Below are 23,354 nucleotides of genomic sequence, written 5' to 3' on the forward strand. Positions count from 1 at the left end.
CGTATCAATGCGCTGCCAAAGCGCGCAGAAGGTGTTAGTACGCCTGTCATTACAGTCAGGCCCGGCGCCAGGAACAGTTTACTAAGGGGGCAATTAGAAATCGCAAGGGGGCAAATATTTTTCATATAGTGTGTAGTAGTGATGGCGGTCTGACAACGTGTTTCAAACAATTAACTGCGCCAACCACAAAACCACGGCCCCGAAGGTTGCTTTAGTACGGGAAAATCATGTGACATATTACCAGGGCAGTTGCGCTTTATCAACACCCGTGCCCACCTGTTAACCCTCCCCTCCAGTTTTCTCACAGACACGCGTTACAACCGGAAAGATGCCAAACATAAAACAACACACACAAACCTACAGGCAAGTCCTTTACATTTAAAATACATACAAAAAGCTCCGCGGCATGAAAACAAAACGTCAATGCAAGTAAGGTACTTGGCTCGGCGGCCAAAATCATAATTTAAAAAAATCAACAGACCCCGCGGCTGCACCAGTAATAGCCTTCCTGACTCGCACTGAGTCAACGCTAACCACTTAATCCGCGATCCCAGTTTAGGTGTGTAGGGGACAAAACACTCTGAAGTGATGAATTTTCACCCCCGCTGCATGGGAGGTGACGTCAACGACACATATTCTTACGCTATTTACGCACAAAGCGGACCTATATGAACACATACACCAACATAAATGGAGATAAACTTAGCCTACAAAGAAAGAAAATGGATTCACAATATTGTGATTGAATTCGTTTAATTCGGAGGGGGAAAGACTACTCCCGTAAACTGACTGCATATTACAGGATATTGCAGAGACAGTGCACTTGTAAGTGTACATGTAAAACCCCCGCCCGCACGACCCCTCCCCTTGTCCTTATCACAGGTCTGTGTGTGCGCGGCTGTGTCAGCATTTCACACATACACCCACAATAACTAGTAGTCCCCAGTAGTTAGGATTGATACATATGTCTAAACAGGGTTAATATTAAATTCAGGCTTTTTGAAATAATCCTACCTTAATACAGTTGAATTCTACAATTGCAACGTAAGAATCATAACAACCAATCAGATTTGTTCTACCGTGCCAGTTTTAGTAGTGATTTATGTGAAATGTATTTTTGTGCAATGCGCAACCACTTAATATTTTGTATTTGAAAATGCAAATTATTAATACGTCTATAATACATTTTATTTTCATAAGAAAACAATTAAGTGATCCGAGTCTCCGTTGAGGGGGCGGGGCTGTAGCCACGAGGGGGCGACGCCCCCTTTCGCCCCCCCATGGCGCCGGGCCTGATTATAGTGCAGACTTTCCATAGCATAGAAAATCGCTATGTTTCAATTTGCGTAACTGAACTTGTTTCATATCACTGGTCATATAAACCTATGTAAACAGGAAAAACGCGGGAGAGTTTGGTCGCATCCAACTACAGCCCCAAAAAATACCATTGGCCATACTGAGCCTAGCTACATTGCTAACAGGAGTGACAGCGCGTCTGACTGACTGGGAGGTCGCGCAAAGCTCGGAGAGGTACGGAGCAGCTCGTCTCAATTCAGATAAGAGCATATTTCATTATGGAAGTACGGTGGACTGTTCCTTTAAGGCGCCTCAGTTGTTTACTTTTTTTCTTTTAAAGATTTTTTTTGGCTTTTTTCACCTTTATTGGATAGGACAGTGTAGAGACAGGAAATGAGCAGGGGGGGAGAGAGAGAGAGAGAGACGGATCGGGAAATGACCTGGGGTCGGAATCGAACCTGGGTCCCCGGATTTATGGTATGGCGCCTTATCCACCTGAGCCACGACTCCCCTCAGTTGTTTACTTCTGATAAAGTCAATGAGTTTGACGTTGGTTGCATCCTTGCCTGGCCAATCTTCTTCCATCTCATCTTTGCATGACACTGTAAGCTTGCAGAGCAGGTCTGTATCGGCAGCACTGGTTAGCTGATGAAGCTGTTGCTGAATCTCCCACTGCAGATCTTGTAGCGCAGCCATCTCTGGATACCTGAAGTCCGTTGCTCGACTGGATCTCTCTCTCTCTCAGGAAACAGGAAATCAGGATCCCGTAGTTCTTGGATGATTAGCACCCGTGATGCAGAGAGGTGTCTGCTGCAGGAGGTGGTGGGGGACTGGGGGGACTTTGGGGATATCCTAAGGGCGTGGGGTGTGAAAAGGTTCTTGGTGAGTGTCCGCGGGGGGGGGGGGGGGAGGAGGTAGAGGTGGTGGGAGGAAGTGGGGGGGTTGTTGCTTGGAGGATCAGTAGGGGGGCGGCTGGGGGAGGGGGGTTGGAGTTGAACCTATTGAAAAACATGTTCAGCTCGTTCGCACGTTGTTCGTTCCCCTCAGCTGCACCCCCACCTCTCCTCTGGAAGCCGGTAATCTCTCTCACCCCACTCCAGACATCCCTGGTGTTATTTTCCTCCAGTTTGTGTTCCAGTTTCCTTCTGTAGTTGTCCTTGCTCTCCCTGCTGCTGTGTTTAAGCTCTCTTTGTACCCGTTGTAGTTCTGCTCGGTCCCCCGATCTGAAGGCCCTCTTCTTCTCGTTGAGTAGGGCCTTCAGGTCGCTGGTTACCCACGGTTTGTTGTTTGGGTAGCAGCGGACCTCTTTAGTGGGGATGGTGTTATTAGGGCTAGGACTGTTTTGGCCTCTAGAGGCCACTGTTATTTCCTTTTCGTGTCATGTTTATTTTGGCCTCTAGAGGCCGCCACTGTTCCTGTGTTGTGTTTGTGTTAATTGCCTGTTTAGTCCTGATTATCTTCACCTGTGTTCAATTTAGTTTGTGTATTTATACCCCCTGAGTTCAGTCCTTTTGTCACGGAGTCTTTATGCTGTTATGTTTATCTCCAGTTTCCTCTGTACCGTGTTCTTTATTTTGCATTTTGCTTTTCTTTTGGACCTAGTAGTTACTGTGTTTTTTGGATCTTCTGAGCTTTGGTATTTTTGCGTTTTCTTTTCTGTTTTTTGGCTTTTGTTTTGTACTTTTGGATTTTTTCCCTTATATCTTCTGAGCGTTTTGGTATTTTTACTTTTTGGATATTTTTTGTACATATTGTAAATAAACCTTTTTGATACTTTTTCTACTTCCGCCTCACGCCTCTGCATTTGAGTCATCCCCCTGGTGGCCTAGTGGGGGTTTGCTGGATTATCACACCAACGAACCAGGTTCGAATCCCAGCAAAACCCTAACAGGTGTTGTCAATGCAGAACCCAATGTACTCCGAGACAGTCAGTAAGGCCATCAATGTCCTCACCGTGTGGCTCATACAGAGCCTCCCAGTCTGTGATCTCCAATGCTCCCTGCAGTGTTTCCATGGCCTCAAGAGACCATTTCCTCATTGTCCTCACCGTGACCAGGTGCTGCTGAATCACAGGCTTGTATAATGGAGAGAGCAGGACTAGGTTGTGGTCTGACCTGCCCAATCGTGGCAGGGCAGTGGAGCTGTATGCATCCTTAACATTTGCATACAGCAGGTCCAAAGTCTTATTTTCATGGGTGGTGCATGTAACAAACTGGTAGAAAGTCAGGAGTGTGGATGAGATGGAAGCATGGTTAAAGTTCCCTGTGATGATGACTGCCCCGGGATGTTTTGTTTGTAGTTCGGCAGTCACAGTGTGGATGACGTCACACGCTGCCTCCGCGTTTCCTGATAGTGGAATGTAAACAGTAATGGCGATGACACTGGTAAACTCCCTCGGCAAATATAGACGAAATCCGATGGCGATAAGCTCGATGTCTGGGCTACAGACCCACTCTTTAACAGAGACGTGCCCGGGGTGACACCACCTGTTGTTCATGAGCACGGCGAGGCCCCCTCCTTTCTTCTTACCAGTCGCAGTGGTGTCTCTATCTGCTCAAACTGTCTGGAAGCCGGGAATGGTGATGTTAGGGTCCGGTATCTGTTCGTGCAGCCACGTTTCCATAAAAGCACATGATACTGGACTCCCTGTACTCCCTCTGTGTCCTTACGAGCGCTTCCAGTTTGTCCACTTTGTTTGCCAATGATCTTGCATTTCCAGTGATAACTGTGGGAATGTAGGGCTTAAACTTTCTCTTCTTCCTCCTCTGTTTGAGCCCCGCTCTGCAGCCTCGCTGCCTCCGCTTTAGCTCCTTGGGTACAGTGGGTCTCTCTCCGGGCAAGAGGGTCGGGTACCTCAGAGCCATCAGCTGGTCGCGGGTGTAAACAATGCCAGCGATATTGCAGGCATGGCTCCCAGTGATCCGAAGAGACCCGAATGCAAATAAAATGATTAAAAAGTGTCCTATCCACTTGAAAAGCATCTTGCTGTATGTTGTGATCAATGCACAGTGCAAGAATAGCAAAAATAGCACTAAGAAACAAAAAATACTCAATAAAAATACAAAAAACTAACAAATACCCAGAGCTGCTATGACAGGCTGCCACTAGGATGGCGCCATTTTTTTTTGACTTGACACACTACTTGGTTAGTGCTGTCGCCTCACAGCAAGAAGGTCCGGGTTCAAGCCCCATGGCCGGCGAGGGCCTTTCTGTGCGGAGTTTGCTTGTTCTCCCCGTGTCCGCGTGGGTTTCCTCCGGGTGCTCCGGTTTCCCGCACAGTCCAAAGACATGCAGGTTAGGTTAACTGGTGACTCTAAATTGACCGTAGGTGTGAATGTGAGTGTGAATGGTTGTCTGTGTCAGCCCTGTGATGACCTGGCAACTTGTCCAGGGTGTACCCCGCCTTTCGCCCGTAGTCAGCTGGGATAGGTTCCAGCTTGCCTGCGACCCTGTAGAACAGGATAAAGCGGCTAGAGATAATGAGATGAGATGACACACTACTTAGCATTAGTCAGTTAGCATACACATCCGTCTCTCCATTCACATCAAACTCTCCCTACAACTTGTTACTTTGGCTCATGTACACAACTAATCCTTGAGTCACACATTCAACTCTTAACATGTAGCATGTACACCTGATTAAATGTATATTTACCGACCTGTGGTAAGAATAGAGGAGATGCACGTTGCGCTGGTGTTAACTTCACAGCAGCAGGATTTATTCTTCCTGTTTACACGCAAGTCCTATTCTACCACAAGCGCGATGCTCCACCTAGCGGTCTGAACATGCCATAGCAGTGTAGTGATGTGAATGCTGAAATGAACAAAAATAAATGAAAAAAAAAACATCGTCTCGTCTTGTCTCGATCCGCTTATCCGGGGCCAGGCCGCAGAGGCAGCAGTCTGAGCATGGAAGCCCAATCTTCTCTCTCCCCAGACACCTCGGCCAGCTCCTCGGGAAGAACACCGAGGCGTTCCCAGGCCAGCCGAGAGACATAGTCCCTCCAGCATGTCCTGGGTCTTCCCCAGGGCCTTCTCCCAGGGGACATGCCTGGAACACCTCCCCAGGGAAGTGTCCAGGAGGCATCTGAAAGAAATGCCCAAGCCACCTCAGCCGATTCCTCTCAATGTGGAGGAACAGTGGCTCTACTCAGAGCTCCTCCTGAGTAATTGTGCTTCTCACCCTAAGGGAGCATCCAGCCACCCTGCGAAGGAAACTCATTTCGGCCACTTGTATCCACGATCTTGTTCTTTTGGTCATTACCCAAAGCTCATGACCATAGGTGAGAGTCGGAACGTAGATCGACCGGTAAATCAAGAGCTTTGCCTTTTGGCTCAGCTCCTTCTTCACTACGACGGACCGGTAAAGTGATCGCATCACTGCGGAGGCTGCACCGATCCACCTGTCGATCTCACGCTCTATCCTTCCCTCACTTGTGAGCAAGATCCGAGATACTTAAACTCCTCCACTTGAGGCAGGACTTCTCCACCAACCTGGAGAGGGCAAGCCACCCTTTTCCGGTCGAGAACCATGGCCTCAGACTTGGAGGTGCTGATTCTCATCCCAGCCGCTTCACACTCGACTACAAACTGCCCCAGTGCATGCTGAAGGTCTTGGTTTGAAGAAGCCAACAGGACATCATCATCCGCAAAAAGCAGAGATGAAATCCTGTGGTTCCCAAACAGGATTCCTTCCGGCCCCTGGCTGCACCTAGAAATTCTGTCCATAAAAATTATGAACAGAACCGGTGACAAAGGGCAGCCCTGCCAGAGTCCAACATGCACTGGGAACAGGTCTGACTTACTGCCGGCAATGTGAACCAGACTCCTGCTCCGTTCGTACAGGGACTGGACAACCCTTAGCAAAGAGCCCCGAACCACCCCCCACAGAATACCACGAGGGACACGGTCGAATGCCTTCTCCAGATCCACAAAGCACATGTGGACTGGTTGGGCAAACTCCTATGAACCCTCGAGCACCCTATGAAGGGTATAGAGCTAGTCCAGTGTTCCACAACCAAGACAAAAACAGCATTGTTCCTCCTGGATCCGAGGTTCAACTATTGGCCGAATTCTCCTCTCCAGTACCCTGGAGTAAACCTTCCCGGGGAGGCTGAGAAGTGTGATTCCCCTATAATTGGAGCACACTCTCTGGTCCCCTTTCTTAAAAAGAGGGACCACCACCCCGGTCCGTCACTCCAGAGGCACTGTCCCTGACCGCCACGCGATGTTGCAGAGGCGTGTCAACCAAGACAGCCCCACAACATCCAGAGACTTGAGATACTCAGGGCGGATCTCATCCACCCCCGGTGCCTTGCCATCGAGGAGCTTGCAAACCACCTCAGTGACTTCGGCTTGGGTAATGGACGAGTCCACCTCTGAGTCATCAGCCTCCGCTTCCTCAATGAAAGACGTGACAGTGGGATTGAGGAGATCCTCAAAGTATTCCTTCCACCACCTGACAATGTCCCCAGTCGAGGTCAACAGCTCCCCAACCACACTGTAAACAGTGTTGGCGGAGTACTGCTTCCCCCTCCTAAGGCGCCGGACGGTTTGCCAGAATTTCTTCGAGGCCGACCGATAGTCCTCCTCCATGGCCTCACCAAACTCCTCCTAGTTCCGAGTTTTTGCCCCCGCAACTGCCCGAGCTGCAGCACACCTGGCTTGCCGATACCCATCAGCTGCCTCAGGAGTCCCGGAGACCAACATGGCCTGATAGGATTCCTTCAGTTTGACGACATCCCTTACTTCCGGTGTCCACCACCGGGTTTGGGAATTGCCGACCTTGCAGCCACAGCTCCGAACAGCCGTGTCTACAATGGAGGTAGAGAACATGGTCCACTCAAACTCAATGTCCCCCGCCTCCCTCGGAAGCTGGGAGAAGTTCTCCTGGAGGTGGGACTTAAAGACCTCCCCGACAGAGTGCTCGGCCAGACGTTCCCAGCAGACCCTCACCATATGTTTGGGCCTGCCAGGTCTGTCCGGCTTCCTCCTCCGCCAGCGGATCCAACTCACCACCAGGTGGTGATCAGTTGACAGCTCAGCCCCTCTCTTCACCCAAGTGTCCAAGACATAGGGCCAGAGATCAGATGAAACGACAACAAAGTCGATCATCGACCTCCAACCTAAGGTGTCCTGGTGCCACGTGCACTTATGGACACCCCTATGCTTGAACATGGTGTTTGTTATGGACAAACCGTGACTAGTACAGAAGTCCAATAACAAAACACTACTCGGGTTCAGATCGGGGAGGCCATTCCTTCCAATCACACCCCTCCAGGTGTCACTGTCATCGCCCACATGAGCGTTGAAGTCCCCCAGTAGAACAATGGAGTCCCCAGTCCGAGCACCTCTCAATACCTCTCCCAGGGACTCCAAGAAGGCCGGATATTCTATACTGCTATTCGGCCCGTAGGCACAAACAACAGCAAGAGCCCTCTGCCCAATCCGAAGGCGCAGAGAGGCGACCCTCTCGTTCACTGGGGTAAACTCCAACACATGGCGGCTGAGCTGGGGAGCTATAAGCAAGCCCACACCAGCCTGCCACCACTCACCGTGGGCAACTCCAGAGAAGTGGAGAGTCCAGCCCCTCTCGAGGAGCTGGGTTCCAGAGCCCAAGCTGTGCATGGAGGTGAGCCCGACTATCTCTAGCCGGTACCTCTCAACCTCCCGCACAAGCTCAGGCTCTTTCCCCCCCAGCGAAGTGACATTCCATGTCCCAACAGCTAGCCGCTGTGTTCGGGGATCAGGTCATCGAGGCCCCTACCTTCAACTGCCGCCCAATCCACACTGTACCAGCCCCCTGCGGCTACCTCTGTGGGTGGTGAACCCACAGGAGGTCGGGCCCACGTCACCGCTTCGGGCTGAGGCCAGCCAGGCCCCGTGGGCAAAGGCCCGGCCACCAGGCACTTGCATACGAGCCCCAACCCCAGACCTGGCTCCAGGGTGGGGCCCTGGCTGTGCCATACCGGGTGACGTCACGGTCCTTGTTCCTTTAATATCCATAAGGGGTTTGGTGAACTGCTCTTGGTCTGGCCTGTCACCTAGGACCTGTCTGCCTTGGGAGACCCTAACAGGGGCGTAATGCCCCCGACAACATAGCTCCTAGGATTATTCAAGCACACAAATCCCTCCACCACAATAAGGTGGCAGTTCTAGGAGGGGTGAGGGAAAAAAAATAAAATGAAAAAGATAATTTAAAAAAAAATTATAGTATGGGTGTCTGTTTTTCTCTTATCTACTTTTTCCTACTGTTTCCAACCTTCTACATGTACATTCAACTTTAAGCATGAGCGTCGCCACCATTGAATGTGAAGGGGAAGTGTCCCCTTCACATTTCATAATTCTTTGTTTGGACCCCCCACATTTAACATAAAATATTAGTTCACCAGGTGCCATTTATATTGCTTCGTGAAAGAATCTATCCCACTTGATCGATAAGAGAATACACATACCACTGAAAATCCACTCCGGGTTTTCCAGACCCCCCCGCCAGTGTGTCCCCCCCCCCACATTAAAAATGCTTCCGACGCCCCTGACTTTAAGTCATAGCTAATGTTCAGGCCTAAAACTGTGACACTGTTCACTGTCTCTAAGGACTTACCATGAACTACTATCGGCTTGAGATCAGGTTTGTTCTTTGCAAAGCTAATCCTGAGTTCCTTGCATTTGGTTTCATTCAGCTGAAATCCTTCAGAGCTAGATTGACTGGAAATAGTGTCCACAACAGATTGAATGTTGCTCTCCTGGCCTTTCTCTACTACTTCTGAGATTGTGGTGTCGTTTACTTATTTCCACATGTTGATCGGTGCATCGAGGTCGTTGATCATAATGAGAAACAACCAGGGGTCTAGTTTGGTCCCCTGAGGGACGCTGGCAGACACAGAATACCATTCAGAAAACCAGTCTTGTGCTAATTTGACACGCTGCTTTCGGTCCATCAAGAAATCGACAATCCAGCTCTTGATCTGCATTGGAATATCATATGCCAAAAGTTTCCTAGCCAGTATGTTATGGTCAATTAAGTCAAAAGCTTTACAGAAATCAAACAAAACCACTCGGATCGTGGCTCCGTTTCCAATGGTGCCAGTGTACCAATTATGCAACATGCTAATGAGCGTATGCGTGGTAAACTAAATTGGTGTTTGTCAAATTGGTCAAACAGGTCCAAATTGGTGTTTGTCAATCTTCTGCAACACCGCTGGTATGACGTACTCTTCAACCACATGATCCTCTGTGATCATGGTCTAACTTTGATTAAAAATGCCTTCTTTCTAACTGTCCCTGTCAGCACAGCTACCAAATACCTCACATTCTGATTTTTTCTACTTTTCCTAAAGGCTCTGCACATACAGTCCTCGCTGCTTACTGGTCTGAGAAACTGGGAAAGAAGAAAATGTTAGGTAATGAGACCTAATGATCTGTATTTTGGTTTGTCAAAAACTAAAATATGTTTCATACCCATCTTCTTAGTAATATAATACCGTTGTTTTCTAATTAATGTAACTTTTCATCAGTTTAATTCCCTAAAATAAATATTATAATGGTGTTCTACAAATTCCACCACTATCTACAAAAAATAAATTGTAAAATATTTCCATTTCTTTAGGCCCCTCAGTGAAACATGGATTCATTCATTACCCTTTAGAAAGTGCTTTATTTTTTATCCTGGTCAGGGACATAGTTGATCCAGAGCCTATCCTGGGGACACTGGCCACAAACACCCTGTATGGAACACCAATCTTTAAATCCTAGACAGTTCTGTACTCCCTTTAAAAATACATACAGGGCATAGGGTAATTCTTCACTGTTAGCTCTTGCTTAGGGTGGATCACATTAATGAAATTAGATAAAACATAAGAAAACCGCTGAGAGTAAAATGACCATTACTGATTAATAAAAACATGAGGCCCTGAGCAAATGCAAATAAAGGGAAAAATAAATACAAACCCCATTTCCAGAAAAGTTGGGATATTTTCCAAAATGCAATAAAAACAAAACTGATTTGTTAATTCATGTGAAACTTTATTTAATTGACAAAAGTACAAAGAAAATATTTAATAGTTTGACTAAGCCTGACCAACTTTGTTCACATTTACAAAATATAATTAAGTTAGAATTCGAAGACTACAACACACAAAAAAAAGTTGGGATAGGCATCATTACCATTGTGTTACATTACCTTTCCTTTAATACCATTTTTTATTGTATGGGATCTGAGGATACCAATTGTTGCAGTTTTGCAATTGGAATTTGTCCATTCTTGCTTGATACAGGACTTCAGCTGCCCAACAGTCCGGGGTCACCGTTGTCTGATTCTCCTCCTCATGATGCGCCATACATTCTCAATAGGAGACAGATCTAGATGGCAGCAGGCCAGTCAACCACACTCGCTCTGTCCATGAAGCCATGCTGTTGTAGCCCATGCAGAATGAGGCCTGGCACTGCCCTGCTGAAATAAGCATGGACTTCCCAAGAAGAGACGCATTGATGGAAACATATGCCCAGGTCAGACGGCAGGCGGCAACTAGGTTTTCAACTACTTGTGTCTACCTGCGATAACAAAATCACAGGTAGACAAGACTGGTCTTGCGTTGACACAGATAATGGCAGTGTGTTGCAGAGGGTCTTTAGTCAAAGCAGGTTGACACAAGTGGATCACGATCTGTTCGCATTTCAGCTGCGATTCGCTTCTCATTGGTGCAAAATAGTAGGTTGACGCAGGTAGAGGCAGGCGGTCGTGCAACACTTGAGCGACCAATCGCGGGTTGAAGCAGTTTGGAGTGTGTGGAGAAGGAGAGGAAGGCAAAAAAACACGTTCACACAAACTCCAGGACTTCCACAATACTCATAGTTTATTAACTTACTACAGCAAAATTCTCATAGTTAGTTTCCCAGTATTAAGCAAAAGCGTTAAAATATAGAGTTGAAATGACTAAAAACTTGATTTAACTTTAGGAAGTGTTAAATTAACACTGCAGAGATTGGGACAAAATAAACACCAGCATTGTGTTAAAATTGACTCTCTCAGAGTTGATTTAATACTATAAAATTTGCTGTGTACACTTCAACCTTACCATGCCTGGTTAAATGGCTCTATCAGACGAACATTTTTTTTTTTTTTTAAACTTTTGTCACATGTACACTTCAAGCACAGTGAGATTCATCCTCTGCATTTAAACCATCTGAAGCAGTGAACACACGTGCGCACACACCCAGAGCAATGGGCAGCCATACTACAGCGCCTGGGGAGCAGTCAGGGGTTAAGTACCTTACTCAAGGCCGCCCCACGTTAACCTAACTGCATGTCTTTGGACTGTGGGGAAAACTGGAGCACCCGGAGGAAACCCATGCAGACACGAGGAGAACATGCAAACTCCACACAGAAAGGCCCCTGCCGGCCGCTGGGCTCGAATCCAAAACCTTCTTGCTGTGAGGTGACAGTGCTAACCACTACACCACCCAAAATACAGTGGTCCTTGAAAGTTTGTGAACCCTTTAGAATTTTCTATATTTCTACATAAATATGACCTAAAACATCATAAGATTTTCACACCAGTCCTAAAAGTAGATAAAGAGAACTCAGTTAAACAAATGAGACAAAAATATTATACTTGGTCATTTATTTATTGAGAAAAATGAGCCATTATTACATATCTGTGAGTGGCAAAAGTACGTGAACCTCTAGGATTAGCAGTTAATTTGAAGGTGAGTCAGGTGTTTTCAATCAATGGGCTGACAATCAGGGGTGAGTGGGCACCCTGTTTTATTTAAAGAACAGGGATCTATCAAAGTCTGAACTTCACAACACAGGTTTGTGGAAGTGTATCATGGCATGAACAAAGGAGATTTCTGAGGACCTCAGAAAAAGCATTGTTGATGCTCATCAGGCTGGAAAAGGTTACAAAACCATCTCTAAAGAGTTTGGACTCCACCAATCCACAGTCAGACAGATTGTGTACAAATGGAGGAAATTCAAGACCATTGTTACCCTCCCCAGGAGTGGTCGACCAACAAAGATCACTCCAAGAGCAAGGTGTGTAATAGTCGGCGAGGTCACAAAGGACCCCAGGGTAACTTCTAAGCAACTGAAGGCCTCTCTCACATAGGCTAATGTTCATGAGCCCACCATCAGGAAAACACTGAACAACAATAGTGTGTATGGCAGGGTTGCAAGGAGAAAGCCACTGCTCTCCAAAAAGAACATTGCTGCTCGTCTGCAGTTTGCTAAAGATCACATGGACAAGCCAGAAGGCTATTAGAAAAATGTTTTGTGGACGGATGAGACTAAAACAGAACTTTTTGGTTTAAATGAGAAGTATTATGTTTGGAGAAAGGAAAAACACTGCATTCCAGAATAAGAACTTTATCCCATCTGTGAAACATGGTGGTGGTAGTATCATGGTTTGGGCCTGTTTTGCTGCATCTGGGCCAGGACGGCTTGCCATCATTGATGGAACAATGAATTCTGAATTATACCAGCGAATTCTAAAGGAAAATGTCAGGACATCTGTCCATGAACTGAATCTCAAGAGAAGGTGGGTCATGCAGCAAGACTAAGCACACAAGTCGTTCTACCAAAGAATGGTTAAAGAAGAATAAAGTTAATGTTTTGGAATGTCAAAGTCCTGACCTTAATCCAATGGAAATGTTGTGGAAGGACCTGAAGCGAGCAGTTCATGTGAGGAAACCCACCAGCATCCCAGAGTTGAAGCTGTTCTGTACGGAGGAACGGGCTAAAATTCCTCCAAGCCGGTGTGCAGGACTGATCAACAGTTACCGCAAACGTTTAGTTGCAGTTATTGCTGCACAAGGGGGTCACACCACATACTTTTGCCACTTACAGATATGTAATATTGGATCATTTTCCTCAATAAATAAATAACCAAGTATAATATTTTTGTCTCATTTCTTTAACTGGGTTCTCTTTATCTACTTTTAGGACTTGTGTGAAAATCTGATGTTTTAGGTCATATTTATGCAGAAATATAGAAAATTCTAAAGGGTTCACAAACTTTCAAGCACCACTGTAGAAGTCATATGTTCCCTAAACATTACTCGAGTTGAGGAGTGAAAAGAAAAAGGAGCTCATTAAGAAACACCCATTTCCAGCAAGGTGCACGGCTCAACTAACAGAAAACACAAGCCCAAGCTGATGACGCCGCCTCTCTAGGCAACACAGCACGTCTTAAAGGCACACTTCACAATTTCAATTGTTACAACGTCTGACTGGGTGGCACGGTAGTGTAGTGGTTAGTGCTGTCGCCTTACAGCAAGAAGGTCCAGGTTCGAGCCCCATGGCCGGCGAGGGCCTTTCTGTGTGGCGTTTGCATGTTCTCCCCGTGGGTTTCCCTCACAGTCCAAAGACATGCAGGTTAGGTTAACTGGTGACTCTAAATCGACCGTAGGTGTGAGTGTGAATGGTTGTCTGTGTCTATGTGTCAGCCCTGTGATGACCTGGCGACTTGTCCAGGGTGTACCCCGCCTTTCGCCTGTAGTCAGCTGGGATAGGCTCCAGCTTGCCTGCGACCCTGTAGAACAGGATAAAGTGGCTAGAGATAATGAGATGAGACAACGTCTGACCACAACGAAGGATTTGGCACAAAACGCTTGCGTCCACTTGCCACCCGACTGATCGCAGGTCACAGCATGCACCTTTCTGCCGTTTGACCTGGGCAATATCCTTCTCTAAAATCCCAACATACGCCTCCGCATCAATGGTACCTTCAAACACATGCAATTCACCCATACCAAGGGCACTGCTGCACCCCATACCATCACAGATACTGGCTTTTGCACCACAAACTGAATGCATAGCTGCCAACATTCCGAAATTGTAAATAGTAATACAAGGTTGGGTACTGAGTCTTGGTGGGGGGTCGGGGGGGCAGCCCCCCCGCCGCTGCCAAAGCTTTCTAGCAAAACTACCCTGAAAAATCACACCAAAACAAAATAGTTTTACAAAATATATTCTACAAACTAAACTATCATTTTGCATTAATTTGCAAAGTTCTTTTCAACAATGGAAACAAATTTACCTGGAACTAGAATACATGTATAATCAAAGCAATTTGGCACAGATCAAACATAAAAGGAACCTCTTGTAATCAACACCAAACATAAAAATGCCTCAAAACATGCTTGGCACAAAGTGAAACAGCTCAAAAAAGTGTCAATTTCAACTTGCTTCTTCACATGACTACAAATCAAACAGAACAGAATCAACAACACACCCCGGGCATCAAATCGTGCCCGCCAATCACAACGCAAGGTTTTTGTTTGGATTCTTTGGGCGGGCTTTTGCAGGAGTGACGACAAGACTGCGCGACGCTGGAGAAAGCGCTATTGAACAGCGCTCGTTTGACTCCGCTTTGGAATCAGTTTTAGAAGAATTAGGAGTTTTCGTTGAAACATGAGCAGGAAGAGGCTCTCCGCTCATTCCATGATCGCTGAATCTTCACCAAAACACTGGACACTCCAATGGTGTCCCTCTCCACATGCTGTTTGTTTACCCCATAGACATATAAACATGAGCGGCACGGTGGTGTAGTGGTTAGCGCTGTCGCCTCACAGCAAGAAGGTCCTGGGTTCGAGCCCCGGGGCCGGCGAGGGCCTTTCTGTGTGGAGTTTGCATGTTCTCCCTGTGTCCGCGTGGGTTTCCTCTGGGTGCTCTGGTTTCCCCCCACAGTCCAAAGACATGCAGGTTAGGTTAACTGGTGACTCTAAATTGACCGTAGGTGTGAATGTGAGTGTGAATGGTTGTCTGTGTCTATGTGTCGGCCCTGTGATGACCTGGCGACTTGTCCAGGGTGTACCCCGCCTTTCGCCCGTAGTCAGCTGGGATAGGCTCCAGCTTGCCTGCGACCCTGTAGAAGGATAAAGCGGCTAGAGATAATGAGATGAGACATATAAACAGACACCGCATTGAGCTGGTGGCCCGTTGCTGGGATACGTCAGAGTGTCCGCCATATTGGATGTGGCAAATCTTCCCCGTAAACCAATGCAAGTAAATGGACTGAACTTCATAAAGCCCCTTTCTACAATAATATTTAACTCGATGCCTTTTATTCACCCATTAAGACACACACGTATATATCTCATCTCATTATCTCTAGCCGCTTTATCCTTCTACAGGGTCGCAGGCAAACTGGAGCCTATCCCAGCTGACTACGGGCGAAAGGCGGGGTACACCCTGGACAAGTCGCCAGGTCATCACAGGGCTGACACATAGACACAGACAACCATTCACACTCACATTCACACCTACGGTCAATTTAGAGTCACCAGTTAACCTAACCTGCATGTCTTTGGACTGTGGGGGAAACCGGAGCACCCGGAGGAAACCCACACGGACACGGGGAGAACATGCAAACTCCACACAGAAAGGCCCTCGCCGGCCCCGGGGCTCGAACCCAGGACCTTCTTGCTGTGAGGCGACAGCGCTAACCACTACACCACCGTGCCGCCCACACGTATATATATGAGAAACAAACAGGCATCAAAACAAATAACTTTTAATGTGATGGTTATAAATAGTGTGCGAAATACCCTGTACACTTAGCCTAGTAAACTAGACCCACCCGCCTAGCGGCCAAAAATATTTTTGCCTAGCGAGTGGGTCTAGCCTCGCACCATATAAACAAAAACACCCCGGGCATCAAATCGTGCCCGCCAATCACAACGCAAGGTTTTTGTTTGGATTCTTTGGGCGGGCTTTTGCAGGAGTGATGACAAAGCTGCGCGACGCTGGAGAAAGCACAACAGGAAAGATGGCTACGGCTAGTGAACAGCGCGCATTTGACTCCGCTTTGGAATCAGTTTTAGAAGAATTAGACTTGGAGTTTTCGTTGAAACATGAGCAGGAAGAGGCTCTCCGCTCATTCCTTTTCAAGAAGGACGTTTTCGCTGCTTTGCTGACCAGCTATGGCAAAAGTCTGATCTACCAGCTGGCTCCGCTTGTAGCCAAAAGGATGGGGCTAGTTTGTACAGTACGAAGAATTAATAAACAGCTTTGAAACATTACTTTTTGATTGTTTCTTATTTTCCCGTTATTGTAAATTTAAGGGAAATTATTTCACCAAACACCACTAAATAAAAACTCTCAAAAACAGTTTAAGCAAACCCTTGAAAAACACTTGAAAAAAATAAGAGTGTATGTTAAGTATGTGGTACAGACTCCAAACTTGTGGTCATTATCTCCAAACTTCTTAATATCTAGAACCTGTTTATTAATTAATACGCATTTTGAAAAATTATTTATTTCAAGGTCTCCTCCACTGCGCGCTCTGACTACGTCACAGTCACTGTTGCGCTGATTGGTCAGAGCGTTGGCCTATACGCACAGAGACAGTTTGAAAGACAGCAGTTTGTTCCTCCCACCCCTGTCGGAAATGTCTACGGATCGAGGTCAGACTAAATATTCACATTTAGTCTGGCTTGCCAGGCTACTGTACACTGCAAACTAGCGACAGATACGTGATAGATAGCTCAGGTAAGCTAATCAGTCAGCATACCGTAGCAAGCTACCAAAACCTGAGGCCACAATAACCAACCTACAAGACTGAATATGATAAATGATGGAAATAGTGGAAAAACTGGAAATAGTGAATGAAAATAAAAATGTACGGTTTTATTGAGTCACCACACAGACCTACTCTCGTTGAATAAAGTGAGCTTAATGACTGCCAAACTGAGTTCGGCCAGGTTCTAACGTCATACCAAAACAAAATACATCACTGATTCCTTCACATTCAGAAAGGTTAAAAACGTTCATCATACGTTCAAAAACGTTCATCATAGTGTGGCACTGTATTATCTAATTCTCACTGCTTATAACTATACACCTATCCGGTGGAGATGAGCTGGGAAACTGAAGACTGAAGGAACAGTATTGAAAAGTATTTTTCCAGTCTCACCTGTGAAAGGTAATCCCATGTGATCTCGTTTGGACGGTAAACCTGTTGGTACAGTTAAACGCAGCACATGAATGAGGCGTCTTTATTCTCGGCTACTGTCTAGACGCTATACCAGAGACGGTTGAAGAATCTCCACTTTGCCCCATCCAATATGGCGGCGAGGATGACGTATGATTCTACGCAGAAGGCGGAGTCTATGTTTATATGTCTATGGTTTACCCTCCCCCACTGCTTTCTGTTGCTCTGACTACGTCACAGTCACTGTTGCGCTGATTGGTCAGAGCATTGGCCTATACGCACAGAGACAGTTTGAAAGACAACGGGTTCAAATACGAATCCCACCGGTGATAGACTTTGAAAATGACCCATAAAAATTGGCAAAATCGTATTTTATTGTAGTAAATTTGTATTTTCGTAATCAAAACGACAAATTGTAATAAATACGATTTATTCGTAGTAGTTGGCAGCTATGTGAATGGTCACGTTCACCTTTAGCACTGATAACTCAACATCTGGTTTTCCCGAAAACAAGCCAAAATGTGGACTCTGACCACAGCACACATTTCCATGATCTTTTGGTCTATCTAAGAGGAGTCTGGGCCTAGAGAAATCGGCAGCATTTTTGCAAAGAATTGCTGAACGCCTTCCTCCTTGCAAAATATGGTTTCAGGTTGCATTTTTGGATGCAGCAGCGGACTGTGTTACGCGACAACGGTTTTCCAAAGTACTCCCCAGCCTATGTGGCTATATTTGTCACAGTAGCATGATGGTTTCTCAGGCAGTGCCACCTGAGGGCTTGAAGGTCATGTATATTCAACAATGGTTCTCCGACCTTTACACACCAAGAGGTCTCAGAATTCCCTGAATCTTTTCACAATATTATGTACTGTAGATTTTGAAAGACCTAAATCCTCTGCATTGAGACATGCTCTTTTTTTTAATTGACTCGCAATTATCTCACATTTTGGCACAAGGAGTGAGCCATGACCCATCCTTGCTTGCAAAGACTGAGTTTTTGGTGCATGCTCCTTTTATACCCAATCATGATACCTTCATCTATTACCAGTTAACCTGCTTATTGTGGAATCTTCCAAAATGGTGGCACTTTAACATCCTATAAACTTTTAGGTCTTATTTTGCCTCTTATTTTGTGTGTGTGGCAGGCATCAAACTAACTTTATGTTTACAAAATACAATTAAGTTGGTCAGTAAAACAACTGAAAATCTTTTCTTAGTACTTTTGTCAGTTTAATAAAAGTTCACGTGTATTAACAAATCACTTTTTTTTTTTTAAACTGCATTTTGGAAAATATCCCAACTTTTCTGAAAACAAACCATTTGAGAAAAATCCAGAATAACTCAGTTGTGAACAGAAATTCATAATACAGAGAGTTCAATTATGACTTATTTTAGAGATCCAAAGATGGAAGGCATTAAGATATTTCTTCAGACTGGTGAAACTGAAAAAACAACAATGCTCCCAATTATTCACAACTCTGCATGCTTTGGTTCTTGTTTGTGTGGCAGCCTACCAGTGCTCCAAACGTGGCGGAGAACTCGAGCTGGAACTGAGAGGAGACAACAGAGTCGACATCACTGGCCGAGCAGTGGTCCTCCTTCAAGGAATCCTCAAACTTTAGAGAAACTGCTATAGAGCTCACAATGAAAATATTTAGCCATATACTGTATAGTCCACTGTCAAATTATTGCAATCATATTCACTGCAGGCTAATCTAGTAACTAATCATAGGAACCACGTGTGGTGGTGGAAGAACAGTTTATTTTTCAGAGAAATCCAATTCGTTAGTAATGACAAAAGTTTGTAATTAGAAACTTTAATATCTTTATTAGAGGAAAACATACAAAATCTCACAAAACTATTTACATACAAAATACTTTGAATATCTGTTAAAAAAAATCCTCTTAATAAAAGCATATGAAAACACAAAAAAACTGGGGTTTAAAAAAAGTCAGTTATTAACCATGAGGTATTATAATGTAGCATCTATTTAGCAGTCCAAACTCTCATTCAGGCTCAGAGAAACTCTGTCTTTAGGGATCTTTAACTCAATGGGAGTTGGTGCTAAGAAGCTGCAGTGTGAGAGTCCACTAAATGTCACATTTTGATGCAAGGTAGTGCCTCATGAGCAGCAGCGGGCAGCTGGCAGATGTAGTTCAAGTTAAGGAGAACAAGGTATTCAGTAAGCTTTTAAGACCTGTTTAAATGTGCTTCTTGGCCTACAATAAACATGCAATTTCAAAACAGACACCATATTCGTGTGACACACAATAACATACGCAGCCGATCACACTAGTTTCTTCATTTACGGATTCTGTTTACTTTTTTCCTGGGCTGGAAATTCGCTCCTACCTTAGGCAGATGTCAACAAGTGGTGGCATCGGCTGGAGAGAAGAGGAAGGTTTGTCATTTCAATTAAACCATTCCAGAACAATTGTTTTGTTTTTGTTTTTTTTTTAAAAAGGGCCACTTGAAAAATGGTTACTTGACCAACAGTTAGCCTACATGAAAGTGAATGGTAATTGGCCTCTCAATTTCAGCTGTAATACACACAGTACCTTCTAGTACATGGTAAAGACAACCCTGATTAACTCAATTATATTCAAATTGGACTTAAACTCTACAGGAGCCTTAAAGAAGCAGGGAAAATTATTCTTGCTGTAATTTAATTGAATTTTATTCATCACCAAACACAGCAAAAGTTTACCGCGTTGGAAAAACCATTGTTCTAAAATGACTAGAACGAGCGCAGAGCCAAGGATATCACGTTCTGATCAGAATAAAGGATATCATGTTCTCTTGCTGCATGTGAGTGAGAAGTTTCTCCAGTGGAGTGTACAGGCGCAGCGCAGGAGCTGAGCCCAGCATCAGCAGCTTATGTTTGGCTCTGGTGATGGCCACATTCAGCCTTCGCCAGTCTTTCAGCAGCTCTCCCAGCTGACATACAGACAGGCAGGCAGAGAGAGACAGACAGACAGACAGACAGAAAGAAAAAAATCTGACTGGCACATTCAACAAACATCAATAAAAATAATGTGGTACTGCAAAGGTGCTTAAAGGAGAACTGAAGGCAAATTTTTTTATCATCAAAATTCTCTCATTTTATTAAATATAGGAATGCATTTTTGATAACTATTTTGTCACTGCTATAGCAAGTTATGAGTGAAATATGCTCTGTAATATCAGTCCATATGTCAAAGCAATGGCATTAAACAAGATTCATTGAGACCTGTGCGAGACATCGTAGGACGGAAGTAAAACGTACAGCGGAAATCAAAGTGACCAACATCTGCCAGCGTGGTCAAAAGACGTGTGCACCCTCTTTCGAATGCTGATGTAATCAAGTTGTTTGTTTTGATAGCAATCAGGAAAGTTTGGAAAAAAAAAAAAAAGTAGGCAGTAATCGTCATTTAAACTCGTTTTTGTGCAGTATTTCATTTGGAAGAACAGTTTCCAAGATGGCAGCACTGACACCTGGCTGACACTTCATGTTTCGAAGTCTCGCACAAGTCTCGTCAAGATCGCACAGATAAGCGACGCCTGCCGTGGACCAAACGAACTAAATTCAACATGGCTAGAAACCGAATAGGCTGAGAAGTATAATATTTAATTGCAATTAGTTGCCAATACGAGTCATGATATAAGGTTACTAAAACTGAAAACATAATTGAATAACACTTTAATTAAGAAATAAAGCAAGTTTAATGACTTCAGTTCTCCTTTAAAGCCTTTACCTACTGTGTAGCATGACACATTACCACAAATAAGATCCAACATGTTTCTCTGTAATGAGTAGTTTTATTTTAACTTTACAACACTGAAGCAATACAGTGAAACGTAACTCCAGGTATTTGCATACTACAGATATGTTACATGAACTGCATAAGTCAGTCTTTCTTTTCTGAAACAGGATTGCTGTTCTCCTGTCTTAAAGGAAAACGTGCTGAAATTTGTCCATTGTCACTTGCCCAGACCAGCTTGAAAAATCTGAGTATACCTTTAACCCACTAACTTAATACTTCATTCATTTTCCTTCTGGGAGCTGTACTGGAAACAGGCTGAGATGATGAGCCCAGACTTTATCCCAGCTATAGCTTCCACCTACTTCTGGGAGATTTCCAGATGTTCTCAAGCCAACCATGTGATATAGCCAAGAGACATCATCGTAAGGTGCCCAAACATCAGCTAGCACCTCTCAATTCAGAGGAGCAACAGTTGGAACTGGAGAATCTTCTGGTTTTGTCCATATCACACAAACGAAGCTCAGCAATCATGCAGAGGAACCCATTTTCCACCGCCGATACTAGCAACCTTATTCTTTCAGTCAGTACACACAGCTTGTGACCACAGGATATAGACTGACCCAAAGATTACTGGTGTTAAATCAATATAATGTTAAATATGCAAACAAACAAATAAAAATTACTGCCCTTCAGGATCTCACAAACATGCTGACCCAAGCAAAATTTGAGTTTGACACCCATGTTGTATTGATATTGCAGTGGTTTAATTTGTCATCAAAAACAAAAGTAAAAGTATTACAGCTTAAAATGCTTTGTGTCAATATCATCTCAGGAAGACTGTATTGGGAGATTTTAACATATTTTGGCTTTCCCGTATCATCTCATGCCTACTGGTCACCTCTCAGGCCTTGACTGCAACTTGAATAATTAGAATAAATCTCATCTCATTATCTGTAGCCGCTTTATCCTGTTCTACAGGGTCGCAGGCAAGCTGGAGCCTATCCCAGCTGACTACGGGCGAAAGGCGGGGTACACCCTGGACAAGTCACCAGGTCATCACAGGGCTGACACAGACAACCATTCACACTCACACCTACAGTCAATTTAGAGTCACCAGGTAACCTAACCTGCATGTCTTTGGACTGTGGGGGAAACCGGAGCACCCGGAGGAAACCCACGCGGACACGGGGAGAACATGCAAACTCCACACAGAAAGGCCCTCGCCGGCCACGGGGCTCGAACCCGGACCTTCTTGCTGTGAGGCGACAGCGCTAACCACTACACCACCGTGCCGCCCTTAATTAGAATAAATATTATAATAAAAATAAATGGAGGTAACTGTCTCCACTGGGAACTCCAGAGTCGGAGAGATACCATAGCCAACCAATAAGTTTGGTAGAACCCCTACTGTGTGATAATGTTGGCCTTACATTAACGAGTTCATACCGTTCCATCTCACACACTCACTCAGACTGTTTCCAGGTCAGTGAAGTGACTTTCCATTTTCCCCCAAATTCCAGTTTCCAGGAGACGGTGCACACATGCCTGCCATCTAACGGACACTGCATCTAACTTCCACCCTTCAACTTGCAGGTAGTGAACAAACAATATGGCTCCAAGTCACCATTTCAAGGTGAGCTTGTTTAAATTGCATTTGTCTCATTTTAAAAAGGTCACTTTGGCTTTTTAAAAAAGTAGTGTCTGCAGAATTAATGAAATGTAGTTCTACATACCTTAAGCTAACTGTTTGAACAAAAATATACTCAAGTGCAGAACGTGCTGGACTTGCCTTCTAGCATTCATTATAAAAGAAACCGTCTTCAACTGAAATTAAAGTTAAAAAAGTAAATAAGCTATAGCGAGTTGCACTGGAAGGGCACTGATTGCTATTTACAGTACCTTGCAAAAGTATTCATACCCCCTGAACTTTTCCACCTTACAACCACGAACTTAAAAGTTTTTTATTGAGATTTTATGTGATAGACCAACACAGAGTAGCACATAATTGTGAAGTGAAACGAAAATGATAAATGGTCTTCAAAATTTTAAACAAATAAAAATCTGAAAAATGTGATGTGCATTAGTATTCAGCCCCCCTGCGTCAATACTTTGTAGAGCCACCTTTTGCTGCAATTACAGCTGCAAGTCTTTTGTGTTATGTCTCTACCAGCTTTGCACACCTAGACACTGAAATTTTTGCCCATTCTTCTTTGCAAAATAGCTCAAGCTCAGCCAGATTGGATGGAGAGCGTCTGTGAACAGCAATTTTCAAGTCTTGCCACAGATGCTCAATGGGATTTAGGTCTGGACTTTGACTGGGCCATTCTAACACATGAATATTCTTTGATCTAAACCATTCCACTGTAGCTCTGGCTGTATGTT

At 44.9% G+C, this 23,354-nt stretch overlaps 2 protein-coding genes across 2 annotated transcripts in view; one reads left to right on the forward strand and one right to left on the reverse strand.

Moving 5' to 3' along the window:
• LOC132889600 (phenazine biosynthesis-like domain-containing protein) overlaps positions 1-19,692 on the forward strand; it is a 43,515-nt gene extending 23,823 nt beyond the window's left edge. The window contains exons 8-9 of the mRNA XM_060926269.1: positions 9,636-9,698; positions 18,738-19,692. Of these exons, the coding sequence (XP_060782252.1) occupies positions 9,636-9,698; positions 18,738-18,850 (176 nt within the window). The 3' untranslated portion in view covers positions 18,851-19,692. The remainder of the gene's footprint in view (positions 1-9,635; positions 9,699-18,737) is intronic.
• Positions 19,030-23,354, reverse strand: part of dna2 (DNA replication helicase/nuclease 2) — a 47,569-nt gene continuing 43,244 nt past the window's right edge. Inside the window, exons 22-23 of the mRNA XM_060926268.1 lie at positions 20,018-20,166; positions 19,030-19,378 (exon numbers count right to left, since the gene is read on the reverse strand). Of these exons, the coding sequence (XP_060782251.1) occupies positions 19,327-19,378; positions 20,018-20,166 (201 nt within the window). The 3' untranslated portion in view covers positions 19,030-19,326. The remainder of the gene's footprint in view (positions 19,379-20,017; positions 20,167-23,354) is intronic.

This window comes from Neoarius graeffei, chromosome 7 (assembly GCF_027579695.1).
Source record: "Neoarius graeffei isolate fNeoGra1 chromosome 7, fNeoGra1.pri, whole genome shotgun sequence".
Lineage (NCBI taxonomy): Eukaryota > Metazoa > Chordata > Actinopteri > Siluriformes > Ariidae > Neoarius > Neoarius graeffei.